This window comes from Diadema antillarum, unplaced genomic scaffold (genome assembly GCF_040938485.1).
Source record: "Diadema antillarum isolate AM-2024a unplaced genomic scaffold, OU_Dant_1.0 seq00000050_RagTag, whole genome shotgun sequence".
Classification (NCBI taxonomy): domain Eukaryota; kingdom Metazoa; phylum Echinodermata; class Echinoidea; order Diadematoida; family Diadematidae; genus Diadema; species Diadema antillarum.
The window spans coordinates 907,231-932,917 of record NW_027271159.1 but is presented as its reverse complement, the minus strand read 5'-3'; the positions used below and the strand labels follow the sequence as shown (position 1 = coordinate 932,917).

Genomic DNA, 25,687 nt, shown 5'->3' with positions numbered 1-25,687 from the left:
CAAATAGAACAAAGTGAATGTTAATGAAGTATATCAATCTGAGTCTTTTTGATGGCAGCATTTGTTGGAATATTGGGGCAATCTAGAGAGGGGTAGATGCAAGTTTGACTTTGAATCATTTGAAAATTCATTGTTGATTTCACATTCATTTTCATTTGATTTACACATCCATGTTCACAGCCATTCCATTCCCTATTCTCATTTTCATTTGTACATTCCCTTTCCGATATCCCATTCAATGTCCATTGTGTTTCTTTTTGCCTTTCCATGTCCATTTCTGTTTCAATTTCTATTATTTGTTCCTGTTCGCTCTCCTTTTCCATTGCCAGTTCCCACAGTTTCAATTTCCATTTCCATGTCAGTGTGTCTGTATTCATTTCCTCATCTATTTCCATTTGACAGGTTATTGTGAGTTTGGGCCTGAGATGACGGGAAGAAAGAGCCTTTCCTTTTTCATTGTCAATTCCTACCACCCCCCCCCCCCCCCCATTTGCACTGTTACATGCATTTACACTTTCATTCCATTTCAATTTCCATTGCTGTTAATATGTCTGTATTCATTCCCAACTCTATTTCTGTTTCCCAGGTTATTGTGAGTTTAGGCTTGAGGTGACAGGAGGAAAAAACCTTCCTTTTCCATTGTCAATTCCCACTGCCCCCCCCCCCTCATTTCCACCTTTGTTTGCATTTACATTCTAATTCCATTTTAATTTCCATTGCCATTTCAATTTGTCTGTGTTCGTTCCCAACTCTATTTCCATTTCCCAGGTTTTTGTGAGTTTGGGCCTGAGGTGACAGGAGGAAAGAGCCTGAGATTGCTCTTGACAGCAGAAGACCAGGTGAGATTGGCTTAAAGGACAAGTCCACCTTCATATAGATGTGGATTGATTGAATGCAGCAATATTGGTAGAACACATCAGTGAAAGTTTGGGGAAAATCAGGCAATCCTTTCAAAAGTTTTGAATTTTTGAAGTATCTGCGCAGTCACTTCTGGATGAAAAGACTACTCCAGTGCATGATGTCACATGCGTACAATATAGGGAAAACAAAGAGAATTTCACAAAATTCTTTCTTTTTTTTTGAAAAAAGTGCACATTTTCTTGACTTGTTTAAGGGTAGTATTATTCTCCCTGCCTTCTGAAAGAGGCGAGTCAAGTGTTCTTTTATCATACAAGAAAAGTGAAAATATGTTAAATTTTCCCTTTCTCACCTTCTATTAGGATCTCTTTGTTTCTGAGTATCTCGGCCATTTCAAAACCAGTTTTCATCAAATAAACTTTGAATTCCTCTTAGGATTTTCACAAGAGGTTTCTCATTATCTCACAAGTAAGTTGGAAACCTGAAGCCAAATCTCAACCAAAACTATACCATGCCTTTAACCAACTAAGTTTTATCGTCAGCATTCAGGAATCCGCCCAAACCTCGGCTAGTTTAAAGTTTAATAGCAAGACCACTGAGGTGTAGCAGTTTGCCTCAATCTTATGGGGAGGCCATTAGGGGGATTAGCTATTCAAATGTCTACTGTATATGCCATATATTTTGCAAGGATTTTATTTTTTGCAACTTTCACGAATCTGGAACTATTTGCAAATTCAGCAACACAAAATTGTTAACTCTGAGCTCATCGTGAAATGTAAATGCACGCATGCATTTCTCCATCATTATTGAACTCCATGATAGCAAATTTAATCACTCAAAAAATTGTCGAGAAGTTCTGATTCACAAAAAATTAGACTCGCTAAATATGTAACATATTTAGTTGGCAATTAGTTTCCAGGCATCTGTGCTAATTGATGAAGGAAGCAAATACTCAAGCATATGCATCAAGTGGTGAGCAAAGAACTGTAAGACTCGATACACACACACACACTTCTTTTTCCCCCCTACATTCACTATGGTTAATGTATTGAATTATAAAATATAATATGTGTCCTCCTAACATTTCTTGATGAGATAATGAGAAACCTCATATGAAATATGAAAGAGCATGTAATTCCAAGAGGAATTCTTTTTTTTTAATGAAAGAACATTTTTTTTATAGAAATTAGTTTTGAAATGGCTGAGATATCCAAACCATAGCGGTCCTAATAAAAGCTTGGACCCACCTTTCGTTACGATTGCTTTGTTTGTAACCATTTTTTTTTTTTATGCCTCCGCAACGAAGTGGCCGGAGGCATTATGTTTTCGGGTCGTCCGTCCGTCCGTCCGTCCGTCCGTCCGTACGTCCGTACGTCCGTCCGTCCCGTTTTGTTTTTGTCGATATCTCAAGAACCGTGTGGTGGTTTTACATCAAACTTGGTATGAGGGTATATCCTTGGGGGATGATACTTTGTGTGGATTTTAAGGTCACAGGGTCAAAGGTCAAAGGTCACTGGTTATTTTGTGAAAAAAAAATTGAAATTTCATGTTTTTCTCCATATCTCGCAAATGGTTCAAGGTATCTTCATGGAACTTAGTATATATGCTTGTACCGATGGGCAGTGATTATCTAGGGAAGTTGGGGTCATGGGTCAAAGGTCAGGGGGTCAAAGGTCAAGGTCAACTCCTCAAAATATCACTACTTTCCTTAAAATGCAATATGCCTGAAGGTTTTTTTTTTTCAAACTTGATGTATGGCATGTATTACCCAATATATATTTTTGGGGAAGTTTCTTGCCAAAAGGTCAAAGGTCAAAAGGTAAAAGGTCAAGTGAAAGTGCTAAATTGCACTTTTTCCTCCATATCTCGAAAGTAACTCAAGGTATCGTCATGAAACTTACATATTTATGCATGTTCAACCTAACAGTGATTCTCTTTGGAACTGTGAGGTCAAAGGTCAAAGGCCAGGTTTAGATAATGCTATTTTCCCATTTGATACTGAAATTATGCTTTTTCTCAATACCTTGAAAATTACTCAATGCATAGACTTATAAAAGGGTCAAAAGTCAAGTAAAAATCATCAGTTCCCCAAATACCTGCACTCTGACATTTTAATCATTCATCCAATTGAACCTAGTTCTAGAAAAAGTGAACATTCAGCACATTTGTGTCAAACCTGTCATTTTAATATTTTGCCAATTGTGTGAAACTGTCATCACACATTGTCAAGACATTGTACTATAGACCTATTAGGAGAACCATGCATTATGGCGGAGGCATATCAGTAGCCGTAGCGATATATCTAGTTTTTTTTTGATGTTTCAACCATTCCAAAGCTGATCTTTATCACCTAAACTTTGAGTTCCTGGTAGAATGGTATGCTGTGTACTATTTCATTAGTGGTTTCTTGGTATCTCGCAAAAAGTTAAAAGCCCAGTCCTCATCTCCACCAATACTGTACCGTCCCTTTAACCTATGCTTGGTTATTTGTCCCATGCCACTGATTAAGATTGTGTCTTATTCCATTCAACATTTTTGAAGAATCTCAAAGTTCTTACACTGGGAGTGTATGTCTCCACGTCAGTGATGTCTGTCTATCGAAAAGAATGAATAGAGTTACATTAAGTTATACCAAATCAACTTTCTTTCTTTAATTTGTTTCAAGTTTACACACTGCTTGTGTCTGTCATTTAATTTTAAATATCAGGTACAGGAACACTTTGCAGAAATTCAAATTTATTGTTGTTATTAGATTACCGTATGGTATGTAGATATACCATTGATGCATTGATTTTGAATGATATCCTTTAGTACAATTTTATATAGTTTGCAAACATCCAAAGTCCAATGATTTGCATTGCTGTGTAGTGAAGAGTAAGACTGAAAATCTGACGGAGATGTAAAGTGATATATTTAATTCATTGATGACATGATGAACTTTTCAGGCAGCCTTTTAATAGGAGATACAGTTTTACCAAAAGATACTGCCCTCAATATGGCCACATGATTTAAACATTCAATATATTATTATTGGTATCATTTCCAAGTTGGCCTGTAGAAATTCGAGTGTGGTTGGGTGAGAGATAACATTTTTATCCCCTTTTATCTATGTTACATGGATGGGTCATGACCATCTATGGTTCAGCACATTTGAATGGCAAAACGCTTGTATGTCATTCAAACCTTGGCCTCGGCACTGACAACACACATCACAGCGAAATGTTCCAATTCTGGTCCTATTTAAAAAATGAATTATTGCTTTAAAAAAGATGGAAAATTTTGCACTGGATCAAGTACATGTATGACAAGTTACCAGTAATAGCACAAAGTGATGTTGAAAAATACAAAGCAATGTCATTGGTTTTGTTGTTGTTTCTGTGTGTGCACTAGTATCATAAAGATTTCCACGCCATGAAGTGTTCCACAAGAATGATAGGTATATGTGGGAGATGTGGGAGAATATGAAAACATAAAGAAGGCTAGATTTTACAGACTAAATTTAAATGCACACCCACACTTCACAAGGCAGATTCACAGGACAAGTGACTATTGGCTACAGTGTATCGAGTTCTAACATGTGTAGAGAGGCTGTGTGTAGGAGGTCCATAAACCAGAGCTTTGACTGTGAGTCATGCTTGTCAACGATCACCCTGCCTGTCCATTTGCTTTTCTCCCAGCTATTTGAAGACATCAGAAATCGTCACATCTCTCACGTGTTCTCATACCTGAGTTCCACGGCTAAAATGGTGCAGACGGGATACAACGTGAGTACTACACTTTCTCGATGTGCGGTGTCGGAATATGATTATCCGTAGATTCATTTCAGTGGTTGTTGTATTTGCTGAGTATAAGGAGACTTGGGCAGTCTTTTGAAAGCCAATTTTACTTGTTCTTCAAAATGCACTTCTTTCTGTTGGGGGGGGGGGTAAAAAAAGCTCTGAATTACAATGTCCCAATGTCTTTCACATACTCTCTAAGCTTTTACAGCTTACAAAATTTGTATGTGTGTGTGTTTGATTTTTTTTCAAAATTTTCACTGATCTATTTTTCTTATTTTTCTATTTCAATGCAATGCAACATAAGAACAGAGTAGCTACACACTAGTATTGCAGCTTTCTGTTTGGTGCTCAATGTCAAGAGGTTTGTGTGCCTCCCTTTGGCTTGAGATGTTTTCCCATATACGTGTGTGGGTCTCCTTGATATCAGATTCTAGGCCTTACCATGAGACAAATTACTGGTAAGCCACAATGTTAAGTTAAGAGAAATTGACCAAGCAAAACAGGAAAGGATATTTCATTTCATTGTGGAATCTCAGAATGCGTCTGTGCGTCTGTGGTTTCCGGTGTGCGTCTGTGGTTTCCATCTGTGACTAATTGTATGTTGTTTTTGTATTCCTCTGTGACGTTAGAGCGATATGTAGTCGTAAGATAGACCCAGGGAGGGGTTACTGAGATCCTTCAAGGATGAATCGATTCAAATTGATCATTTTTTCCACAACTTTTTTTTTTTAAATTTTAAGCGATTAACTTGAGAGTCAGCACACATGCGGACAATTAATAGATTAGCAAGTTACACCTTTCCTCCATAGATAATGCATTGCCATGGTAACAGCTTTTTTGAATGAAAATCACACAAAACTCTTGTGAATTTAGCTCATTCCCTCTCTCAGTTTTTCAGCATTTGGCTTGAAATCTGGAACATATGTAAGGGGGTTATCTTGCTGAGTGGCAAATGTAGCGAATTGTAGATTTCATCAGGGTTTGTAAACAGTTGTGATCAAGTTCGTAAATAGCTGCAACTAAATTTGCAGAAAGTTTTCATTGTCGTATACGTTTTCAAAATATCTTTGTGACGAGAAAAAACTTCACCAAAATCTCTTTGCGACAAGAAAAATTGTGACCATGAAAACTATTTGTGAATTAGACTGCAATTGTTTATGAACCCTGGCAAAACCTAAAATTGGATATGGTGGTCAAAATTTGAAGACAAAATGTTTATCAGCTACTTCAAGAAAATGTACACTTACCACACCTATGCTCACATTGACTGTACTTAAGTACACAAGTAACCCCTTCGCTGTACAATGTTCCAGGAGAATTATAATAGACACAGATTTGCAAACTTCATCTCTCTCTCCTTTCTGTTGTTGTTAGTTTGCTCTGAAATCTCGCTGTTGTTGTTTCCTTAAGCAAATATCTTATTGTGTCTATGCTTCCTTCCCTTGTGATTGGCTGAGAAATAATCTGTACTTTATTTTTTTGTATTTTTTCACCCCGCAGAAAGGGAGACAACTGAGTAATATAGGGGACATGAAGACATATGTGCAATCCGAGCTGAAGGACCTGAAGCAGAAATACAAGTCGCTCACGATACGTAAGAGGAGAAGCCACAGAATCACTTATAGCCCCCATCTCATGTGGTTTGAACATACGCTGGTGTGAACATGCCTTCAACCTTGCCATTCTTTAATTATGCATGTAACTGATGTGAAAGGGAGCCATACAACTTGTATGTAACGAACAGAAAATGAGGGGACTATTGTACATAGTGAGAGACTCTGTTAACCCGTTGACAAGTGCCGAGTGTACTCGCGCAGGTGTCTATTGGAAATGTGTGTTGTAGCAAAATCAGTCCGTCCTCAACGGGTTAACAATCTCACATATGTTCTGACTCCACCAATGGTCTCTCCTCTCAATTTATCTTTTTATGTATTATCTAAAGGATAATAGCATTCACAGTCTGAATAATGATTACAGACACACCAACTGTTGTTGTTGTTGTTGTTGGGTGGTTGTTGTTTTTTTTGCAATATTTAGTACTGCTTTTTTTTTGGGGGGGGGGGAGTTTGGGGCCAAAAATATGGTTGGTTTCATGGAAGATACTGTTTTTCCCAATCTTTTATACTAAAAATGCAGCAAAGATGAGAATAATGTTTTCCACCAGAAATAACCTTTTCATCCCTATGAACACCATGATACTGTTTTCAGGGTTGGCATCGCTCTAGTAATGGCGGTCTTATGCTGTTTGAATAACGCACTTGCTCCAGAGTCCATCTACACTGATAAATTTCTGCTTTACTGTTGATTATTTGACAAAATTTCTTCACCTCGAGGGTCTGATATGCTAGTTACAGGGGATGAAAAGTCCAGCAGTAGTGCTTTGGTGCTCCTGATAATGACATTCTGGGATATGCGCTCATTTTTGCCCATTAATGCAAGGTATTATTCAAAGAATATGTTGATTTTCCAAACTTTGCAGACATAGGAGCTTGTGAAGTCATCATTGACAAGAAGAACAACCAGCTTGACTTTGAGGAGCATCTTCAGACAGAGCATGGTACAGCCAGATAAGAATTTAAATGACTGATAGGTAGATAGATAGAAAGATAGATAGATAGATAGATAGATAGATAGATAGATAGATAGATAGATAGATAGATAGAAAGATAGATAGATAGATAGATAGATAGATAGATAGAAAGATAGATAGATAGATAGATAGATAGATAGATAGATAGAAAGATAGATAGATAGATAGATAGATAGATAGATAGATGGAAAGATAGATAGATAGTAATGACTGATAGTGTAGGTAGATAGATAAATAGATAGATAGATAGATAGATAGATAGATAGATAGATAGATAGATAGATAGACAGACGGATAGATAGATAGATAGATAGACAGATGGATAGATAGATGGATGGATGGATGGATGAATAGTTGAATATTATATTTATGATTATACAAAGATAGATTCATGGAATGATAGATAGATGGATAAATAAGAGAATACATGTATACAGACATAGATTCATGGAAGGATAGATAGATAGATAGACTGATAGACAGATAAATAGAGTGACAGTGTTTAGACAGATGGTAGGATTTGTTTTTGGATCGTTGGATTGATCAGTGGTTTGTAATTAAATGACTGATTTTTGCAGTGGATTTTCCTTGGTAAAGCTTCACCTTGCCAAGTCACAAGGTGTACACTGCAGCTGTAATGTGTAGATAAGCTCATGTTACTCTGACTCATTTCATATAAAGGCTTTGCAGATGTCTAATAACACAATATTTGTGACTGAAATCCAGCATAGTACTGTGAGTAGTTATGTAGATAACCTGTAGATAACTTGCTACCAGAAACTAGCGCAAAAATAAAAGCATGCAAATGTTTCTGTTTGCGGTATGTACCACTATGTAATGTCTCAATTCCATGGAATCAAAAACATGCGAAATTCATCCTACTCTGATTCATGTGAAAAATTACTCACATGAAAATATCCACTTGTACAGTAAAACCCTTACCCAATCTTTCCAACCCACCTCATTAAAGTTCAAATGAAATGATGCTGCAGTTTCCTGACAAGTTAAACTCACAGACAAATTAGGATAGGTTGTCTTGATTTTTTTTATGAAGTTCTCCCCCTTCCCTGCCTTCTTTAAGAAGAAATGATGATAAAAATTTTTGTCAATTTACGCTACTTGAAATTTGTGAATGTCAAAATTATTATTATCATTTTTATTATTTTTATCATTTCATTTTCTTTTCTTTTTTTGCAGCAATGCTTGAAGGGACCAACATGAAGGACAACTTCACATTTGTGGAAGAGCAAATTGATAAGCAGGTATGGCAACATAGCTTGAATGACCAGTTTTTAGTCCCCTTCATGCACATCCGAAAGAAACAGTTGTTGAAAATCAGTTCTTATAACTTCATGCTAAGACCTTTTTTTCTTTAATGTGAATACACACAGAAAAATTTTAACACTGGTTGATACGCATGGCAATCTGAAATTATGTTAGATTGATTGATGTTGTCTGGAAAGTTTTTTTTTTTTTCTTTCCTTGCGTGTTGTTGTGTCTTCATACAATTGCGTAAATTAGTTTTTTGTTGTTGTATTTTTACATACCAGGTAAGTGCATGTCAGACTTGATTAAGTTGGATTTTTTTTTTTCAAAAAAAGGTGTATTTGTATCAGCTGCATTTTCTTTGACTTGTTAAAAGACTGAATGCAGAAAAGGAAGTTATTTATGGTTTCCTGTCTAAAAAGTGGACTAAGCTATCAAACTCAGAATATGCAGGAGGAGAACTGTTTGTCGGCAAAAATGTGATAGTAAACAGGATGCGACTTAACAAATGCTTGGTCCATTGTATTTTAGACGAAAAAACTTGGTTGGAAAATATGTTTATTATATTTGATGTTTGCTTAATATGTACAATTCAGTTGCACACCTTTTTACTGTGCTTCCTTTTTACTGTACCTTTCTTATCCCACTTCCCTTTGTTGCATTTCTATTTTATCTAACAAGAGCGAAATCTTTAAGGTTGGTATATCTGCCTGTATCGTTTTTCTGCCTCTGTGGACTGTTTTGAAGGTTTCATGTTTGTTTTGGCCCTGCACGGCATGTTCTTTTACCAAGTAGAACATGTGTATGTCAGTACAAGAGTCGTATGTGTTATGATTACAATATCTCATTGTCAGCATTATATGCATCAATATTTTCTTGGAACATTCTTTGCGACAAATGCTCGGCATGCTTTGAAGGCATGAAGGTTGGGTCCAGTCATTGTACAGTTATTTTGTCCTTGTCATTCAAAGTCAAATCCAAATTCACGATATGACCATGTTGACTCCTGGAGTCATCTGGCATTATCCTTGATCATGCCGCATGTCTGTGGAAAAAATTAAGTTTGCTTAATTTTTCATCCCGGACATCATGGATGAAAATCAATACGAACTCTTCCTTGTTGGCATGATCTACTCTGTGTTGCCTCCATATTCCTTCCTTGTAGGCACCGGCTACTTACAGTGTAGCTCTTGAGGCATGTCGCCCAAGTATGATAAAGTATCAAAAGCAAATTCAAAGTAACATTTTGGGGATATCCGCGTAAAGACTGTGAAGGGACCCAGTTGCATCCGTGCTCTTCCTTGATATCCGTGTTAGTTCCATATCGTTTCCACTGTGTTCCGCGTTCATTCCTTGTCTGTCCATGTAGGCACAGTACTTGTCCGTGTAGCCTCCGTACTTGTCTGTGTATAGACACCCATTTGGGATCGTATTCACACCGGCAATGAGAGGAAAATTGATATTTTGCATGCCGGAACACCACAGATGATGGTCCTTAGTTATCTGTGTAGCAATCCGTGATGGTGTAAAAGGGTCTTAATAACTAGTTGTGGATTGGTTAATGTTAGTACCCTTGAGTTAACAATTTACTCATATGTGAATGCATAGTATGTGTATATTTTTGACCTGCATATTTAAGCAAGTCGTCATGATGACCATTGTAAAAAGTGGATACCAGGTGATCTGTGTTTAGATGAATGGTACAGTTACAGAAATATCTCAACGGGATAATGTGGGAAGAATTACAGCTCTTGTATTGCTGAGAGACTTTGTTACTGTCATGATATATTCTAGCCCTTTTGTGATATCATGTAGTGTGGACTCTTTCTGTATTTTTAGTGCTAGGACTGTAGAAATTCTCCGTGGCAACCCGTCCTTGTATTAATGTGCAACACATCAAACATAGGGATAATGCATGAATGGTTGCTTTGGGCATTTTACAGGCTCTGTCTATTACAGAGAGTTTATAATATTATTTTATGTGGATGTGATGTGAAATTTAGGATAGGATCATGCATATTAGTGCAGAATGTCCATGTCCTGATATTTATCCTTTTGTATTGTAGCTCCGACCCACAGATATTAATGCTCTGAAACTTAGCTTTTTCAAGCTGAAGAACAGCATACGAGAGCATATTTTTCCCCTGGGAATTGTAATTATCATCAACTATTGTTCTTTTCTTGTTACACACACTCCTTTCGGCTGTAATATTATGTTCATTGTTAAAAGGGGAATGAATCCGAAATATGTTTCTAATAAATTGAGGAATGCAGCAATATGGATAGAACGCACCAGTTCAGTTTGAGGAGAATTGGGCAGTCCGTTCAAAAGTTATGAATTTTTAATGTGTTGTGGTACAGCCATTACTGGATGAAAAGACTGCAACACTTTATGACATCATGTATGGAAAATAATATAAAGAAAATACAAAGAAGATTCAACATATTTTCACTTTTCTAGCACAATGAAAGAACACTTGGCATACCTCTTGCACAAAGCAGGGAAAATGATAATACCCTAACCTACATATTGTATGTCAGTAGCAAGTCAAGAAAACGTGTACTTTCAGTAATTCAGTAAAAATAACAAAATTGTGCGGAATTCTCTTGATACAACTTCATTGCCATTGTGCATTCCTGCATCATGAACAGACAGTGTCTTCTATTCCAGCGATAGCTACATGGAAACTTTAAAAATTCTTCACTTTACAATGAATTGTCCAAGTTTCCCTCTTACTTCAATCCTGTTTTGTGTTATTTTTGCATGCATGAATGCTGCATGGAGACTTATCACCAGACAGAAATAAGATTCATGTAAAAGAAATTGATAATGTGTGATGAAAAAAAGAGTAAGGCATTTCTAGTCATTGACATCATGGTCATAGGGACCACAGCATGCATGTGTTTACTCAGTTTGTATGTGTCATTTTGTATATATTTGTGACATATTTGTGATTTGTGAAAATATAATACTGTATGTCAAATGTCAAATTTCCAATGGCAAAGGTGACCTTATGTGAGAGCCATAGACATTGTATCAGATGACTTACATTAGACTGGTCACGGCTTTCTCGCTTTTGTTCTTATCCTCTCTGTCCTACTCTACGGCTTTTCCCTCTCCATATCTTTTGTTCTGATAAATTTCTTCTTTTTCAATAAATTTCTCATTGGGTCTAAAGATTTTCACACCTTGGTTATCATATTTTTGTTTTGTTTTTTTTGTCATACAGATGATTACTTCTGTTGATATTAGCATGATAAATTCTTGCTTAATTGTGACCACAATGAAAAGAAGCATACAAACTCCCAGTTGGAGACATACTGTTAAATAGAGAAGCTAAAACTATTTTGAAAGCAACAAGATATGACTTGCTTCCTCCTGATGACTGTATTAAGAGGATGATACAGTGGTCTTGAATTTTCAAGGAATTTCTCAATCAATATGAAAGATTTCTAGATAACTATGCAGTAGCTGCTACATGCTATGAGGATTAGAACCAGCACTGGCTGTCTTGGGGAAAGCTTGGTAGTCTAGTGGATACAATACTTGTTTGGTAATCAGGAGATCATTGGCTTGAGTCCAACCCAAGTAAAAATGTATGTATGTCCAAGATTTTTTATTGTGGCTACTACTAAAACAGTCATTAATTGGTGCTTATTTGTGTTAAGGACAATTTGTTAATCAGATGACTTAAAAAGAAAAATCCACGCTGGAATTTGTTGATTTGAGGAATTTCTCATTTTCTGTGTTTATTATGGAAATGATAGATTTGCTCTTCTTCTCTTTTATGCCATTTTAGATGAGCATCACGAGAACAATGCGGCTGATGTGCCTACTGTCTCTCACTCAAAATGGTAAGATGCTATTACTTAGATAAAAAGTAAGTTGTGTGGAAATAACAATAATTCTGTGATATCCCACAAAGCCAGGATCAAAAGCACAGAGTTTGGGTAAAATGCACAGTGTACAAAAAGAGAGAGAGATAGAAATAAAGTATATTATTGCCTATATTAAGATGGTGTGAACAGTGATTGCGACAATGTTCATTTACTCCAATGATGTTTCTTCTGATTTATAACTTTCCCGCTGAGATGTATTATAGCTAGATGCGGTTGTTGGTCCCGTAATTTTGATGATCTCCTTGGTGGTGTGTCACGTAGAACACAGTACTGCGGGGTTGATGTGAAAAGCTGATGGGCTTTCTCAAATAGCGCCATCTAGTGGTCATGCCAGACAAAGCTCATACTGATTGCAAGTAATAATGCTTGCCACGCCCCAAATTTTTCATTCATCTAGCCGAACGATGTGGCCATACCACAAAGACTGTATGGTAATCATGTCCGACTGCACAGACTTGACTTAAAGATCATTTCCATGCCATGCTTAAATCAGTTTCAATGCAAAGAGAAAAAAAAAAAGTGAAACTTAAAAATTCAAAGACTTTCTTGTTTAAGGTCCAACTTAGATGAATTCTCTATCAATTTGATTGTCCGGTTACTCTATCCGCGTATGTTTTGCCAAATACCCGCAAATTGTAGGACGTGTTGGATGTCGTCATATCACTATTAACTCCTTATGTGCCACGTTCACACGCCCGACTCAGTCGACGGCGTGCCAACTTCACATATTCTGCTCAAATGCACAGACCCGCCCAAACCGATCAATAAATCGCCAAATGCCACAGTACAATGAAAGCGTTTCTCGCGATTCCGTTCCTCATGTCCATAACTTGCATTTAACGTTGTGAATGACCAGTAAGCAGTGTTTCCTACTGAATGCTTTTTGTCACTGTTTTGTGTGCAAAAGTCATGCCTTTATTATAATGTATCTTTTAGTCATTTGAAAGAAAAGCAATCATAGATTTGTTTTGCAGTTTACATCAAAGCAAAGCTTGGCGTTTTCTGTACATTATTGCTCACTACGGAAACATGTCCAGCTTTACAGAAATCTATAGAAGTGACATAGATTTGAAAAACAGAATGTTTTTCCAATGCATGATATTGTTGTTGTCACAGAATAATGTGGCACACAGGGGGTTTACACCATGGCACATAAAGAGTTAAATCTACCACTCATTTGTACCAAAAAAACACACATACACAAATTATAATCATTTTTTCAGGTAATGCTTTAGCAGCTACAATCTCTTTCCACCTAGAAGCCATTGTTGCTAGTTTATTACTAGACCAGACTGATTCATTGCAAAGGATATATCCTACTGTTACATAAAAGACAAACAAACAAACAAACAAATCTGTTAGCAGTTTAACAGGAAGTTTGTGAGGTGATGATGTCACTACATGTACCATTTTGAGTATGCATTTGTAATATCGCTGATTTGTGAAAACAGGCGAAACTTTGAAATTATGTAACTCTCTTTATATTCAAGGTCTTCTTTTTTTTCAATGGAACTACTTTAATTCATTTTGCTCATTTGATTTTTGCACTCATTTTATCAAAGCCAACTTGAGCATGGTTTGGAATTTGCATTGTAAAACTCTTTTGGCACATTTGATGATTACTTTATCATGTCATGAGTTCCAGTAGCTATTATCCTCCCACACTGCAGTCCCAAGCCCTGATGCACAAAATATGTGACCGTGCATCACAAAACAAACAAGTCGCACCCCTTGATTTTACGTGAGGTCTCAAAACAGGTGAAATGGGTCAACTAAGTCAATCTTGAGTTTTCATATTTTCTGAAAGAGCTATCTTTCTTCTACATTATTCTTTAGTTTGGGATCATAACACAAATGGGAAAGTGTGTTTTCCGCAGTTTTTCTACAACCCCTTTTTTGTGGAGTAGTGAGATCAGGTATGTCTTGGAGGCCCCATTTCATTTCTTGAAAATCCTTTGCACATTCTTCACTTACAGCTCTAATAGCTTTTGAAAGGATAATGTAACTGCTTTGAAAGTTGGCGTTAATCATGGACAGAATGTCTTAATAGAGCATATTCAATTTCAGCTTAATCTGATAATCCCTTCATTGTTGTTGCTCCAGTGGTTGACATCCTGTGTTTTGTCCCTTTCATGGCACAGCTAGCACGGCTTGGTGAAAGATAAAGTGCTTGAATAGACCCTGTACTTCACAGCCTCTTTTCACAGTTCACACTTTTCCAGAGTGTGTGCTTTCTGTCCAGTATTTAGGTAGGTTAGGGGAGTCCATTTGGATTGAGTTATACATCATTTTAAAGCTTAGAGTCTGCTCTTTCAGAATCTGTTCTTAAAGGACAAGTTCACCTTCATAAACATAAGGATTGAGAGAATGCAACAATATTAGTAGAGCACATCAGTGAAAGTTTGAGGAAAATTGGACAATCGATGCAAAAGTTATGAATTTTTAAATTTTTTGTGTTGGAACCGCTGGATGAGGAGACTACTACAGCTTGTGAGTCATATGCGTACAACAGTATAAAGAAAATGTAAAGAAAATTCAACATATTTTCACTTTTTTCGCATAATAAAAGAGCACTTGACTTGACTCTTTCTAAAGGCAGGGGGAATAATATTACCCATAACATTTGTCGGTAACGAGTCGGGGGAATGTGTACTTTCTTCAAAAGATGAAATTTTGTGAAATTCTCTTTATATTTTCCTTATATTGTTGTACGCATGTGACATCTAAGTTATTCACACACTGCAGTAGTCTTCTCATCCAGCGGTTACTGCACAAAAACTTCAAAAATTCATAACTTTTGAACGGACTGTCCAATTTTCCTCAAACTTTCAATGATGTGTTCTACTAATATTGCTACATTCTCTCAATCCTTATGTTTATGAAGGTGAACTTGTCCTTTAACTTAAAATCCACATCTGGCGACTTTTTGTTGGTATGGTGCATAGAGAACATCTGTACGAAGCAACAATTATCTGTGAGCATGCTTGTCTGTCTGTCTGTCTATCATTCACCCTCTCTCGTTAGTCCAATCAATCTCTCCGCCTCTGCTCCTCCTACTGATTCCTGTAATTTAATACTTTAACTGCATTGTTACATTTTTATTGGTTTTGTTAATTTTTGCGTATCAACATGGAGGTATAATTACCAATTACTCGCCAAGAGAGGCAAAGGGTAGCAGCACTGAGTGAAGCTAGGGTGATACTCTCTTAATCTCCCAGATTTATCATGAATCCCTACCTACATGACCCTGATTCAGTACGCATCCCTACATACCGTACGTGACCCTGATCCAGTACGCAATCCCCGCCTACACGAGCAGACCGTCACTCACCAGTCTGGGCAAGGCATTCAAATAGGTAGAACTCCTTTGTGTTAGGTTCATCCGAGAGAGATGGAGGGCTCCCTCTCTCGTGATGAGTTTTGAGCACTTGATTGGTAGATTTTGGTGGGATTCCTCTGGCCAGGTTCTTGCTACAGTGCAGCTAGGGCTTCCTGATGTAATCCTGCCCATGAACTCACCCTTTGGGGCGAAAAGGACATTATTTTGCATCAATGTTTGTTTTGTTTTGTGTGGTTTTTTTTTTTTTTGTGTGTTTGTTTGTTTGGGGGGGGGGTAATAGGATGGTGAGTGCTTTGAGTCGTCTTCAAGAAATCTTTGAGGAGATAACATTTTTTGTATCTTTATGGCAAAATTTGCTTTGATGCGGTGATGGAAGTAACCCTCGATGTATGTCCTTTTATGTTGGTGTGTTTTTACCGTTATGTTTGTGTGTATGTACATTGTGTATTTTGTAGATGTCCTAAAAAACGTTGCAAGTTTTTTAATATACACCTGCTTGCTATGGACTGACCAGACCAATGCATAAGTTCGGGTATGGAATAGGCTTTGCAGTCTAAGAATAGATCATGCAAAATGCATTTGATTAAAGTATACATGTAGTTTTGTGTTTTGGGTGTGAGTAGTAGATGGAATAAATGGGATAAGATAATTTGTTTTCTTATTTTGTGGATTGTTTTCACTGATTATGTAGCATACCATTAGTTTGTGAATCTTATTTTGAGAGTTTCATAGAGAATATACTGTACAAGAGCATTATCAACAAGACTTAACTATTTTGGCTACATCCTAGCTCATGTGATAACTTATGTTTCAGAATTTTCCCTTGACAAATGTATGAGAAATGTAATAAGAACATGCTACTTTGATAACAATGAACACATTAAAGTGATGCCAAACATACATTCTGTGTACGGGATGAAAGAGAAATATCTTCATGCTTGGTACTCCTGTGTTATAAAACAAGTAATGCACACTTTTGAATCAAATAGTGTCGAGGCAGTGCAGCACACTGTGTGAAATTAATATTTCCATTTTTGCCAAACGGGGTTTTAAAGGGATTGTGTAGTATTGGTGGAGATGAGAATTAGATTTGTAACTTTTGGCGAGATACCACAAAACCACCTATGAAATAGTACAGAGCATAGGTTACCCTTTTAAAAGGAATTCAAAGTTTGTTAGATGAAAATCGGTTTTTGAATCGCTGAGATGTCCAAAAACAAAGTAAAACAATTAAGAAAATATTAGAAATGCTCTGTTTTGGATATCTCAGCAATTTTAAAACCGATTTTCATCAAATGAATGCTGAATCCCTCCTGGAATTACATGCTCTTTCATATTGCTTGAGAGGTTTGTTGTTATCTTACCAAAAAATATTAGAAACCTGGAGTAGGGTCTCAACCAAAACTGTACGCTCCCTTTAACGGATAATCACTTCTGCAAGTCAAGTGGTTGATAAATGTTGCAGCCACTGTGGAATGTGATGTCAGGGTGAAGATATCAGTGCTTGCCACTGCAGATTTCTTCCATGTCACTTCTTGGTGAGTTTTTTATTTTTTGAATATCTCTCCTTGTAACAAGACTATGTGGTTGTATATGGATTCTGATGCCATATATTTGTTTGAGATACCTGTAGTGAAGGATTTAGTGTAAGGTCTCTGCAATATGTCATCTCCACATGTCTGACATGGGACTGACCCAAGGTTATTGCATTGAATAAGCCAACTCTTCACCACACATACGTCTGTAAATTCCACGAGATGCAGGGTTTGAAAAAAAACAAGCAAACAAACATGAGTCAAAGTATGAATTGAACTCAAGTGATGTGATGACAACTTAAATGTTCCATGGCATGGACATGCATAGTGAATGATGCAACAACATGTTTGACTTGGCATGCAGAGATTTGGTGGGAGCAATTGTTACAGGAGCAAATGTCATGAAACTGTATTGAATATAATAGAGACCACTGGGATATATTTGTCAAGGTGAAATGACGATATGATTAACACTATTACACATTTCATGTGCTTGTGAAAGCAACGGAACTGTTTCGTGCTTTGTCCAACAGTGTAGTTTCATTCTGTTAAATCTGTCCATGATATAGCGAGGTATTTTCGAGGTATTTTCATAGCGCATCATCCAAACCAAAGGAAGTTGATATCATTTCACAAAGTTGAGCAGGTTGAAATAAAGCTGAGTTGAGTATTGCACCTCATCTTTCACCAAGAATGAAATCTTGTTCCAGTGCAGGAATAAAGACCGTTTCATATACTACACTGTATGTGTTTCATACAATACTGTACGAGCTGAATTTTTCGTGGTGGTTTTATTTTCACGGATTTCGCGAATCGCTTTTGAACCATGAAAATAACAACGCGAAAATAACTACGCTCAGACCCTCGCAACCGCGAAATTAACAACACGTGAAAATGTCCTCCAAGTAGCAATTCGCGAAAATATCTGTACATGAAAATTTCAGCTCGTACAGTACCTCGGATATGGTCCACACTAATTCTTGAATACACAACAGTATGGAGATGACAGCCATTTTTTCATGAAAGGTGAATGGTTATACATTGTATTGTGACACAGCAGACAGTCAGGAATAAGTATGCATTCCAAGCAATCAGTTGAAGTTGGTGACAGAAAAATTAGTGAATAATGCATTCTTGTAACTGATAAGTGCGCGCATCAAAGGTATGTACATTGAGACATCAGATGCATGCAATGGTGCAAAACTACAAGTTTTTCGGTTTAGAATGAGAAGGGCGTTATGTTGTCTCGAACACTATGGCCCGAATTCATGAAGGTGGTACAAATGAAACCATGGTTTAAACCATGGATAAAAACCATGGAGCACCAAGTGTCGCATGGAATATTTCGTTATGAAATCGGTGATTTCGTCACGAAATCAGTGATTTCGTCGATGAAATGATTATTTTGTAACAAAATGACAACATTTTGTAACTAAATGAACATTTTGTCCACGAAATGATAATTTCTTTAACGAAACAATCATTTTGTTGATGAAATGACCAATTTTGTAACGAAATATTCCGTGCGACACTTGGCACACCATGGTTTTTGTCCATGGTTTAAACCATGGATTTATTTGTACCACCTTCATGAATTTGGGCCTTTGGGTTTAATAATGCCCTTCTCATTTTCACCCGACAAGTTTATAATGATCCTGACACAAATGACACTCTAAAGTGGTGATGTCAGCCATGCAATATTCAAAATTGCCTGACAAAAACTGCACGGCTCTACAGCGACAGCGTACAGTGGTACTTTCAAATGCCTGTCACATGATGAGCAATTGACCAATCGGATAGCTGGAATCTTCTTAGATGTTGTATAGTGTTGGAAATTGTTGTAACTCAGTAGATCAGGGCACCGTTTCACGAAAGTTGTCAGCGCTGACAAGTTGTCGGTCTCTGACAATCACCATGGTAACAGTCAGTGACCAGAGCTTCTCAGCCAATCAAAACCAAGGATTTTACTGAAATAGTCAGCGCTGACAACTTGTCAGCGCTGACTAAATTGATGAAACACCCCCCTGATCATTCTGAAGAGGAACAAAAGAAGAGATCTGAAAGAACCTGTATGTAGCTTGAGCTACTACTTGTGTATACATGTTTTGAAAACCTACAAAAAACATTTATACCTTCTTTGTCAACACAGGAGTAAATTTGATAAAGCATGCCTCATACACAGAACACATGCTGTATACAAAGAATGAAACAATTGCACACTTGTGTTGGAATAAAGCACTGAGTGGTTGCAGTGATTGCTCACACAAACGTCGTGACATAGGATTGCATGATCATGATTTTTCAGATTCCAATTGCTTCTTAACCCTAACCAGGCCGGGCTTTTTTGGGTGTTCTGTGGCCGGGGAGGGGTTGATTCAACCCCCCCCCCCCCCCTGAGATCTCGGCCGTCGATTGCGCAACAGGGGTCGCACTTAACTTTTTTTTTTTTGAACTAGCCAGGCGGACTACTTAGAATCAATTTTGACACTGAAGCAATATTTTGAACCCTGCGCAATCGCCATGAAATTTGGCACGCGCATTACCTGTGGCGTAATCTACCAAGCTATACAAAAAGAAATGGAAATTTTCGTCAAAATAATTAATTATGCTAATATATGCATAAAATCATACATTTTGCTCTAAATCAGAAATTAAAGCTCCTAGAATCCTAATTTTTGGTGAAAACATTCTTTGTAGCATTCCTAACAATATACTTGAAAAAAAAAATTGGTATCAAAATCAATTTCTTATGTATTTTATTGTTTTATGAATTTCTTATGTATTTCATTGTTTTTCGACCTTTTGTTTTATCATTTTTTTTCTGCAAAATTTATGACAGAACCTCTATCAAGCATAATTATGCTAAAATTAATTAGTTTCAGCCTAAAAAAGTGAAAATAATCAGATCTTTATGAATATGAAGAGAAAACTCCATTTGCATAGACTTTATACACAAAATCATGTTTTTGAGCCATTTTCGATCTGACAGGCATGTATAAAACGTTATGCAGTGTCGTAACGGTATGCACGATTTTCGCGAAAATGGTGTCAAAAGATGCGCGAGACTTGAAAGTAAAAAGTCAGCGAACGGCGCAGTCAAAAAATTTCGCCTGGCATAGAAGTCACGAAAAATGTCGAGGGGGGTTGATTCAACCCCAACAACCCCCCCCCCCCCCCCCCCCGGCCTTTTTAGGGTTAATGGGAGATCTCCAGCTTTGAGGCCATTTTTGCAAACTTTCTCACTTGAGTTTGAATTTCTCCTGCTCTAGCTGTGTGTCTGCCACCCCCTGAAGTCGTCTTTTCTCCTGTTTGAAAAGTGGCTTTCTCCTTCTCAGTATTTGTTTTGTTATATATGTGCAAAAATAAGGCTAAGATAGGGCAAGAGACTGCAAAGCTTCTAGGGCCCTTGAAGCTGGCCCTGCCTGGACCCTGGCTTGAAAGCACATCACGCTACGCACACATGCACATGGCTGAAGAGATCAGGATCTCCATTTTGCGTGAGGGTCCAGGCAGGATAATCTCCCTTTAAGAGATGCTTGAGCTGAGAATCCATGGGAAGATCTCCCAGGCATCGTGGTAAACAAGAGACACCACCTTGGAATTTTCCATGAAAGAATCACCAAGAAGTCCAGCCAGAATGATTTGATGAGTTTGAAGCCTCAGTCTGTGTGTTTTGATTGCCAGTGGATTCCTCATAGCATTGTACACACTGTCCAATGTCTCTGGTGCAGAAGGGGTTAAGTACAAGCTGAAATTATTGGTCTGCATATCTTTACTCTAATACTTGAAGATCCAAACAAAATGATTAACCCATTAAGGACGGCCTGATTTTGCTACAGCGCGCATTTTCCATAGACCCCTGCCCGAGTGTACTCGGGACTCGTCCTCAACGGGTTAAAGGGAAGGTAAACCCAAAGAGCAATGTGGATTGAGTGAAAGCAGCAACATTAGTAGAACACATCAGTGAAAGTTTGAGGAAAATCGGACAATCGATGCAAAAGTTATGAATTTTTAAAGTTTTGGTGTTGGAACCGCTGGATGAGGAGACTACTAGAGGATATGATGTATGAGTGGACAACAATACAAAGAAAATATAAAGGAAATTCAACAAAAATTCGCTTTTCTAGAATTATGAAAGAGCAATGGACCAACTGCTTTCAGAAAGCAGGGGGAATAATTGCTACCCTTAACATATGTCAATATCAAGTTGATGGAATTTGTAATTTTCATGAAAAATGGATTTTTGTAGTATTTTCTTTATATTTTCTGGGTATTGTTGTCCACTCATACGTCATAACCTCTAGTAGTCTCCTCATCCAGCGTTTCCAACACCAAAACTTTAAAAATTCATAACTTTTGCATCGATTGTCCGATTTTCTTCAAACTTTCACTGATGTGTTCTACTAATGTTGCTGCTTTCACTCAATCCACATTGCTCTTGGGGTTTATCTTCCCTTTAATGCGGGTAGAATTCCTTGAGGATGCTGCCAAAGCATCCATAATCCGCACTTCTTGACCTGTCGTTGCTCTCTGGGGATTCCTTAAGTTATCACTATAAAGTTGGAAGCACTCTCAATGTAGGAATTAAAAAAAAAATCACGTGCTGCAGCTGTTTGTTTTCTTGACGTCAGTGTTTCTCTCCTCAAAGTGGAAGGCAGCTTAGTCTGCCTTTATCTCTGATCTGACATTGATTGATGCCTGAGTGATATCGCACAAACAAGATGGATCAAGTTTTATCAAAATCAGATTAAACAAAAAGCTTGTTGTGGAATTTTCCAGTTTTACATGATTTTCATGAAACAAAGATATTGTTTATAACCATTTATGCAAATTAGATTAGGTGGTTATATCATCCCTTCCTCAGTTTTCAATTGGTTTACCCCTAAAGACATCAAAGCTGTGTGTAAGTGTGTGTGTCTGTGTCTGTGTATTTGTTGTTGATAATTTAGCTACTACAGTTTTCTCATTACAAGCAATGTGTTATTATGACAACTTCACTAAAGGTGGAGCAAAGAGGACAGCGTGATTTGTTTGTTGTTTTTCTTTTAAACAACATCTCGGGCATGGAAGGCTTTTTAGGGTGGGGCTGCAGGCAAAATGGGGGGGGGGGGGCAGGGTCAAGGGTCAGTGTACAGTGTACCCCTCCCCTGCTTTGATGGGAAGGATCTATGGAATGGCCAGGGAAGAGCTTTTGATGAATCGTAGGTTGTGTGTTTATTATTACTATTATTGTCTTTATTGACATTTTTTTTCCATTTTCTGTAAAAATCGAAAAATGTTGGGAACTCTTGGTGAGTTGCGGGTCTTGTATTTTCTTTTTTTTTACTGTTTGGACATTTTTTCATTTTTGCCTGCATTTTTTGCATCTGTAATCAATATGATTGTACAGTCCCACTCCTTTCTTTCCATGTCATGCAGGCCTGCCCACGAAAGACTACCAAACACTGCAGAGGCACTTCCTTCAGAGTCATGGTTACGAGAACCTCCTAACGTTTGCCAACCTCAAGAAGCTGGGCCTCCTGGTGGAGCAGGCACCGGTTGAGATCACCATGACGAAGAAGATGACCGTTTCCAACATGACCAAGTCCGTCTCGGGCATGACCAACAAGATTGCCGACAAGGCCATGAAGCGTGTTGGGTTCCGCCAACTTTCGAAGAAACTCAGCCTGGTGAGGGTATTGCGTTGATGATGGTTTTTTTTTCAGATTTAAATTGATGTCTGCTCTTTTTTTCAATTCTTTTGATTTCATTCCTCCACATTCAATATCAGTTTGTCAGCAAGCAATATTTGGTATCAGAATGAATTTTTTATTTCATAGAATTCAGACTATTATGGCACTTCCTTTCACATTTCTTTAAAATCTTAAGACATTTTCTACTGACCTTTGGAGGGTTTTGGTTTTTTTTTCCATAAGAGGTATTCATGTTATCGAAGTAAATCGACATACAAACAAATCAGATGTCATAATTATAGCAGAGCTGCATGAAAAATGAATTGTATTGTTTCACAGTTCACAAGAGTTGTATTTGATTATATTTTTCTTTCATTACATTTTCTTAACACTTTCAAGAAATTTCAAAGTAATAATCAAATATCTTTTGAATTATGATGATAGAGAAATATAGTGAAATTGCTCTGAAGTGAAAGTTGACACAACATGTAAACTCTGTGCATATCATGTGCAATGATCAAGATCACTCTTGGGAGAACCATAACTTTATTTCCAACTTCATAAGCAGTTGATGTTTTAGATTGACTGCTAACTAAATAACTTATCTTTTTATCAGAATGGATTTGCATGTGGGCAGTGCAACAAAACATGAATGACTGTTTCGATGTCTTTACAATGTTTACAAATCCAATCATCAGATGCAATCTTCCCTCAAATTCAATCTTCTTTGAAAGGTAAAATCGGGGGGAGGGGGGGGGATTTTCTTACATTTCCTATACTTCATCATTAAGCATTGTCCAGACTTAACAAGCTAAAATGATTTGCTCCAGTCATACTCTTCTGAAAGAGTTTGATAGCATTTCTGGCATTTTCCACTGACCTGTGAGATAAATTGGTCAATGTGATTAGAAATCACAACCCCTGACCATGAAATATTTGGTCTCATCTTCATCAGTAGATGGACCATCATGTGAAGATGTAGTGAGTTGTAACTGACCAGTCCCCTTGCTGTCTCACAGCTGCTTCATCCTATGGTAGTAATTCTTCATTTTGCAACTTGCGAGCCCTCCAGATAACTTCCAGACTTATTCTCCATGTCCATGGTCAGGGATTCTTTCCTTTGCTTTCCAATTCAATCACAGAATTTCACAGATTTTTAAAGTAGATCACTTCCGATGGATGGCCATAGCAGTGAAGTGTGAAGCTCAGATGAGCACTAGACCCGTGGGTCTTGTTTCTATCTAGCAATGCTGATCAATTGTTTTCAGTGTGCCTGTAACCTTTCTGTTTGTATGTATGCAGATTCCAAAGTCATCCGAAATCAACTTGGCTGAACCAACAGACATGTCTTATGTCTACAGTGGTGCCTACACTCCAATAACCTGTCGGCTTGTCGAACAGGTAAGGATCAGTTCAATTACTTCTCATGCATCCATTGATATTTATTTGGTTTCCTTTCAATAACTAGTGGCAAATCATCTTGTGTGATTTATTGACAATTTGAGCCCAATTTGTTTCATTTAAGTGCATGGTCCATTATGTGAAGTTCCAGGTGTGTTTAAATGTATAATGTATACTGTTAAATGAGCATGGACTATTCAAAATTATCATATTCTTTGACCAAACTGTTCATGAAAATATGTTTCATGGAAAGGGAGCTCAAACTGAAAAATAAGAAAAAAAAATGTCCAGACATTCTTGGGGTAACTCTGGTTTAAAAAGCTCTGTTAAGATGGGGTATTAATGTCTACATAGGATAAATCCAGAATTCCAACTCAAAAACTTGTAGTCTAATAATGAGAGTACACAGCGAACAAGACATACACAATCCATCATGATAAGTTTGCAGTGGCTCAAATTCAGTGAGTGCAATGTTTGTCTTGCATCAGGACTCACCACATCTCTTGTTTTGAAAATCATTATTTGTGACGGTGCATCACAAAACGAACAAAAAGTCGCACCCATTGATTTCGCGTGAGGACTCAAAAAAGTTGAAACAGGTCAACCAAGCCAATTTTTCATATTTTCTGAAAGAACAATTCTTAAGATGTATGGGAAAGTGTGTTTTTAGCAGTTTTCCACTACCCCTTTTTTGTGGAGTAGTGAGATCAGGTATGTCTTGGAGGCCCCATTTCATTTCTTGAAAATCCTTTACACATTCTTCACTTACAGCTCTAATAACTTTTGAAAGGATAATGCAACTGCTTTGAAAGTTGGCATTAATCATGGACAGAATGTCTTAATAAAGCATGTTCAATTTCAGCTTGATCTGATAATCCCTTCATTGTTGTTGCTCTGATGGTTTACATCCTGTTTTTTTTTTTTTTTTTGTCCCATTCATTGCACAGCTAGCGTGGTTTGGTAAAGATTTTTGTGGTTGTATAGACCCTGTACTTCAGAGCCTCTTTTCATAGTTCACACTTTTCCAGAGTGTGTTCTTTCTTTCCAATATTTAGATAGGTTAGGAGAGCCCATGTAAATTGAGTTATACATCATTTTAAAGCTTAGAGTGTGCTCTTTCAGAATCTGCCTTCAACTAATTATCCATATCTTTTGTTGGTTTTGTGATGCAGCGTCACATTTGAAGTATGTTGTAACTTACATGTTTAATACTGTACAGTACGTGATGGGGTGTGGGTCTGTGCTTAGCTGCATATATACATGTAAATGCAGCAAGTTGAGTAATTTTGTACTTCTCTCTTCTACTGTGTAAGCCCACCCCAATCCATGGCATGTACCTGACAAGA

General features: G+C 37.3%; 1 protein-coding gene across 1 annotated transcript in view; it reads left to right on the top strand.

Annotated features, from left to right (window-relative positions):
• Positions 1 to 768: 768 nt before the first annotated feature.
• Positions 769 to 25,687, top strand: part of LOC139725590 (vacuolar protein sorting-associated protein 33B-like) — a gene marked incomplete at its 5' end in the record, with an annotated part of 30,213 nt that continues 5,294 nt past the window's right edge. The window contains 9 exons of the mRNA XM_071636681.1: positions 769 to 839; positions 4,536 to 4,622; positions 6,138 to 6,231; positions 7,117 to 7,194; positions 8,425 to 8,489; positions 9,175 to 9,189; positions 12,294 to 12,348; positions 22,687 to 22,937; positions 24,243 to 24,341. Of these exons, the coding sequence (XP_071492782.1) occupies positions 769 to 839; positions 4,536 to 4,622; positions 6,138 to 6,231; positions 7,117 to 7,194; positions 8,425 to 8,489; positions 9,175 to 9,189; positions 12,294 to 12,348; positions 22,687 to 22,937; positions 24,243 to 24,341 (815 nt within the window). The remainder of the gene's footprint in view (positions 840 to 4,535; positions 4,623 to 6,137; positions 6,232 to 7,116; positions 7,195 to 8,424; positions 8,490 to 9,174; positions 9,190 to 12,293; positions 12,349 to 22,686; positions 22,938 to 24,242; positions 24,342 to 25,687) is intronic.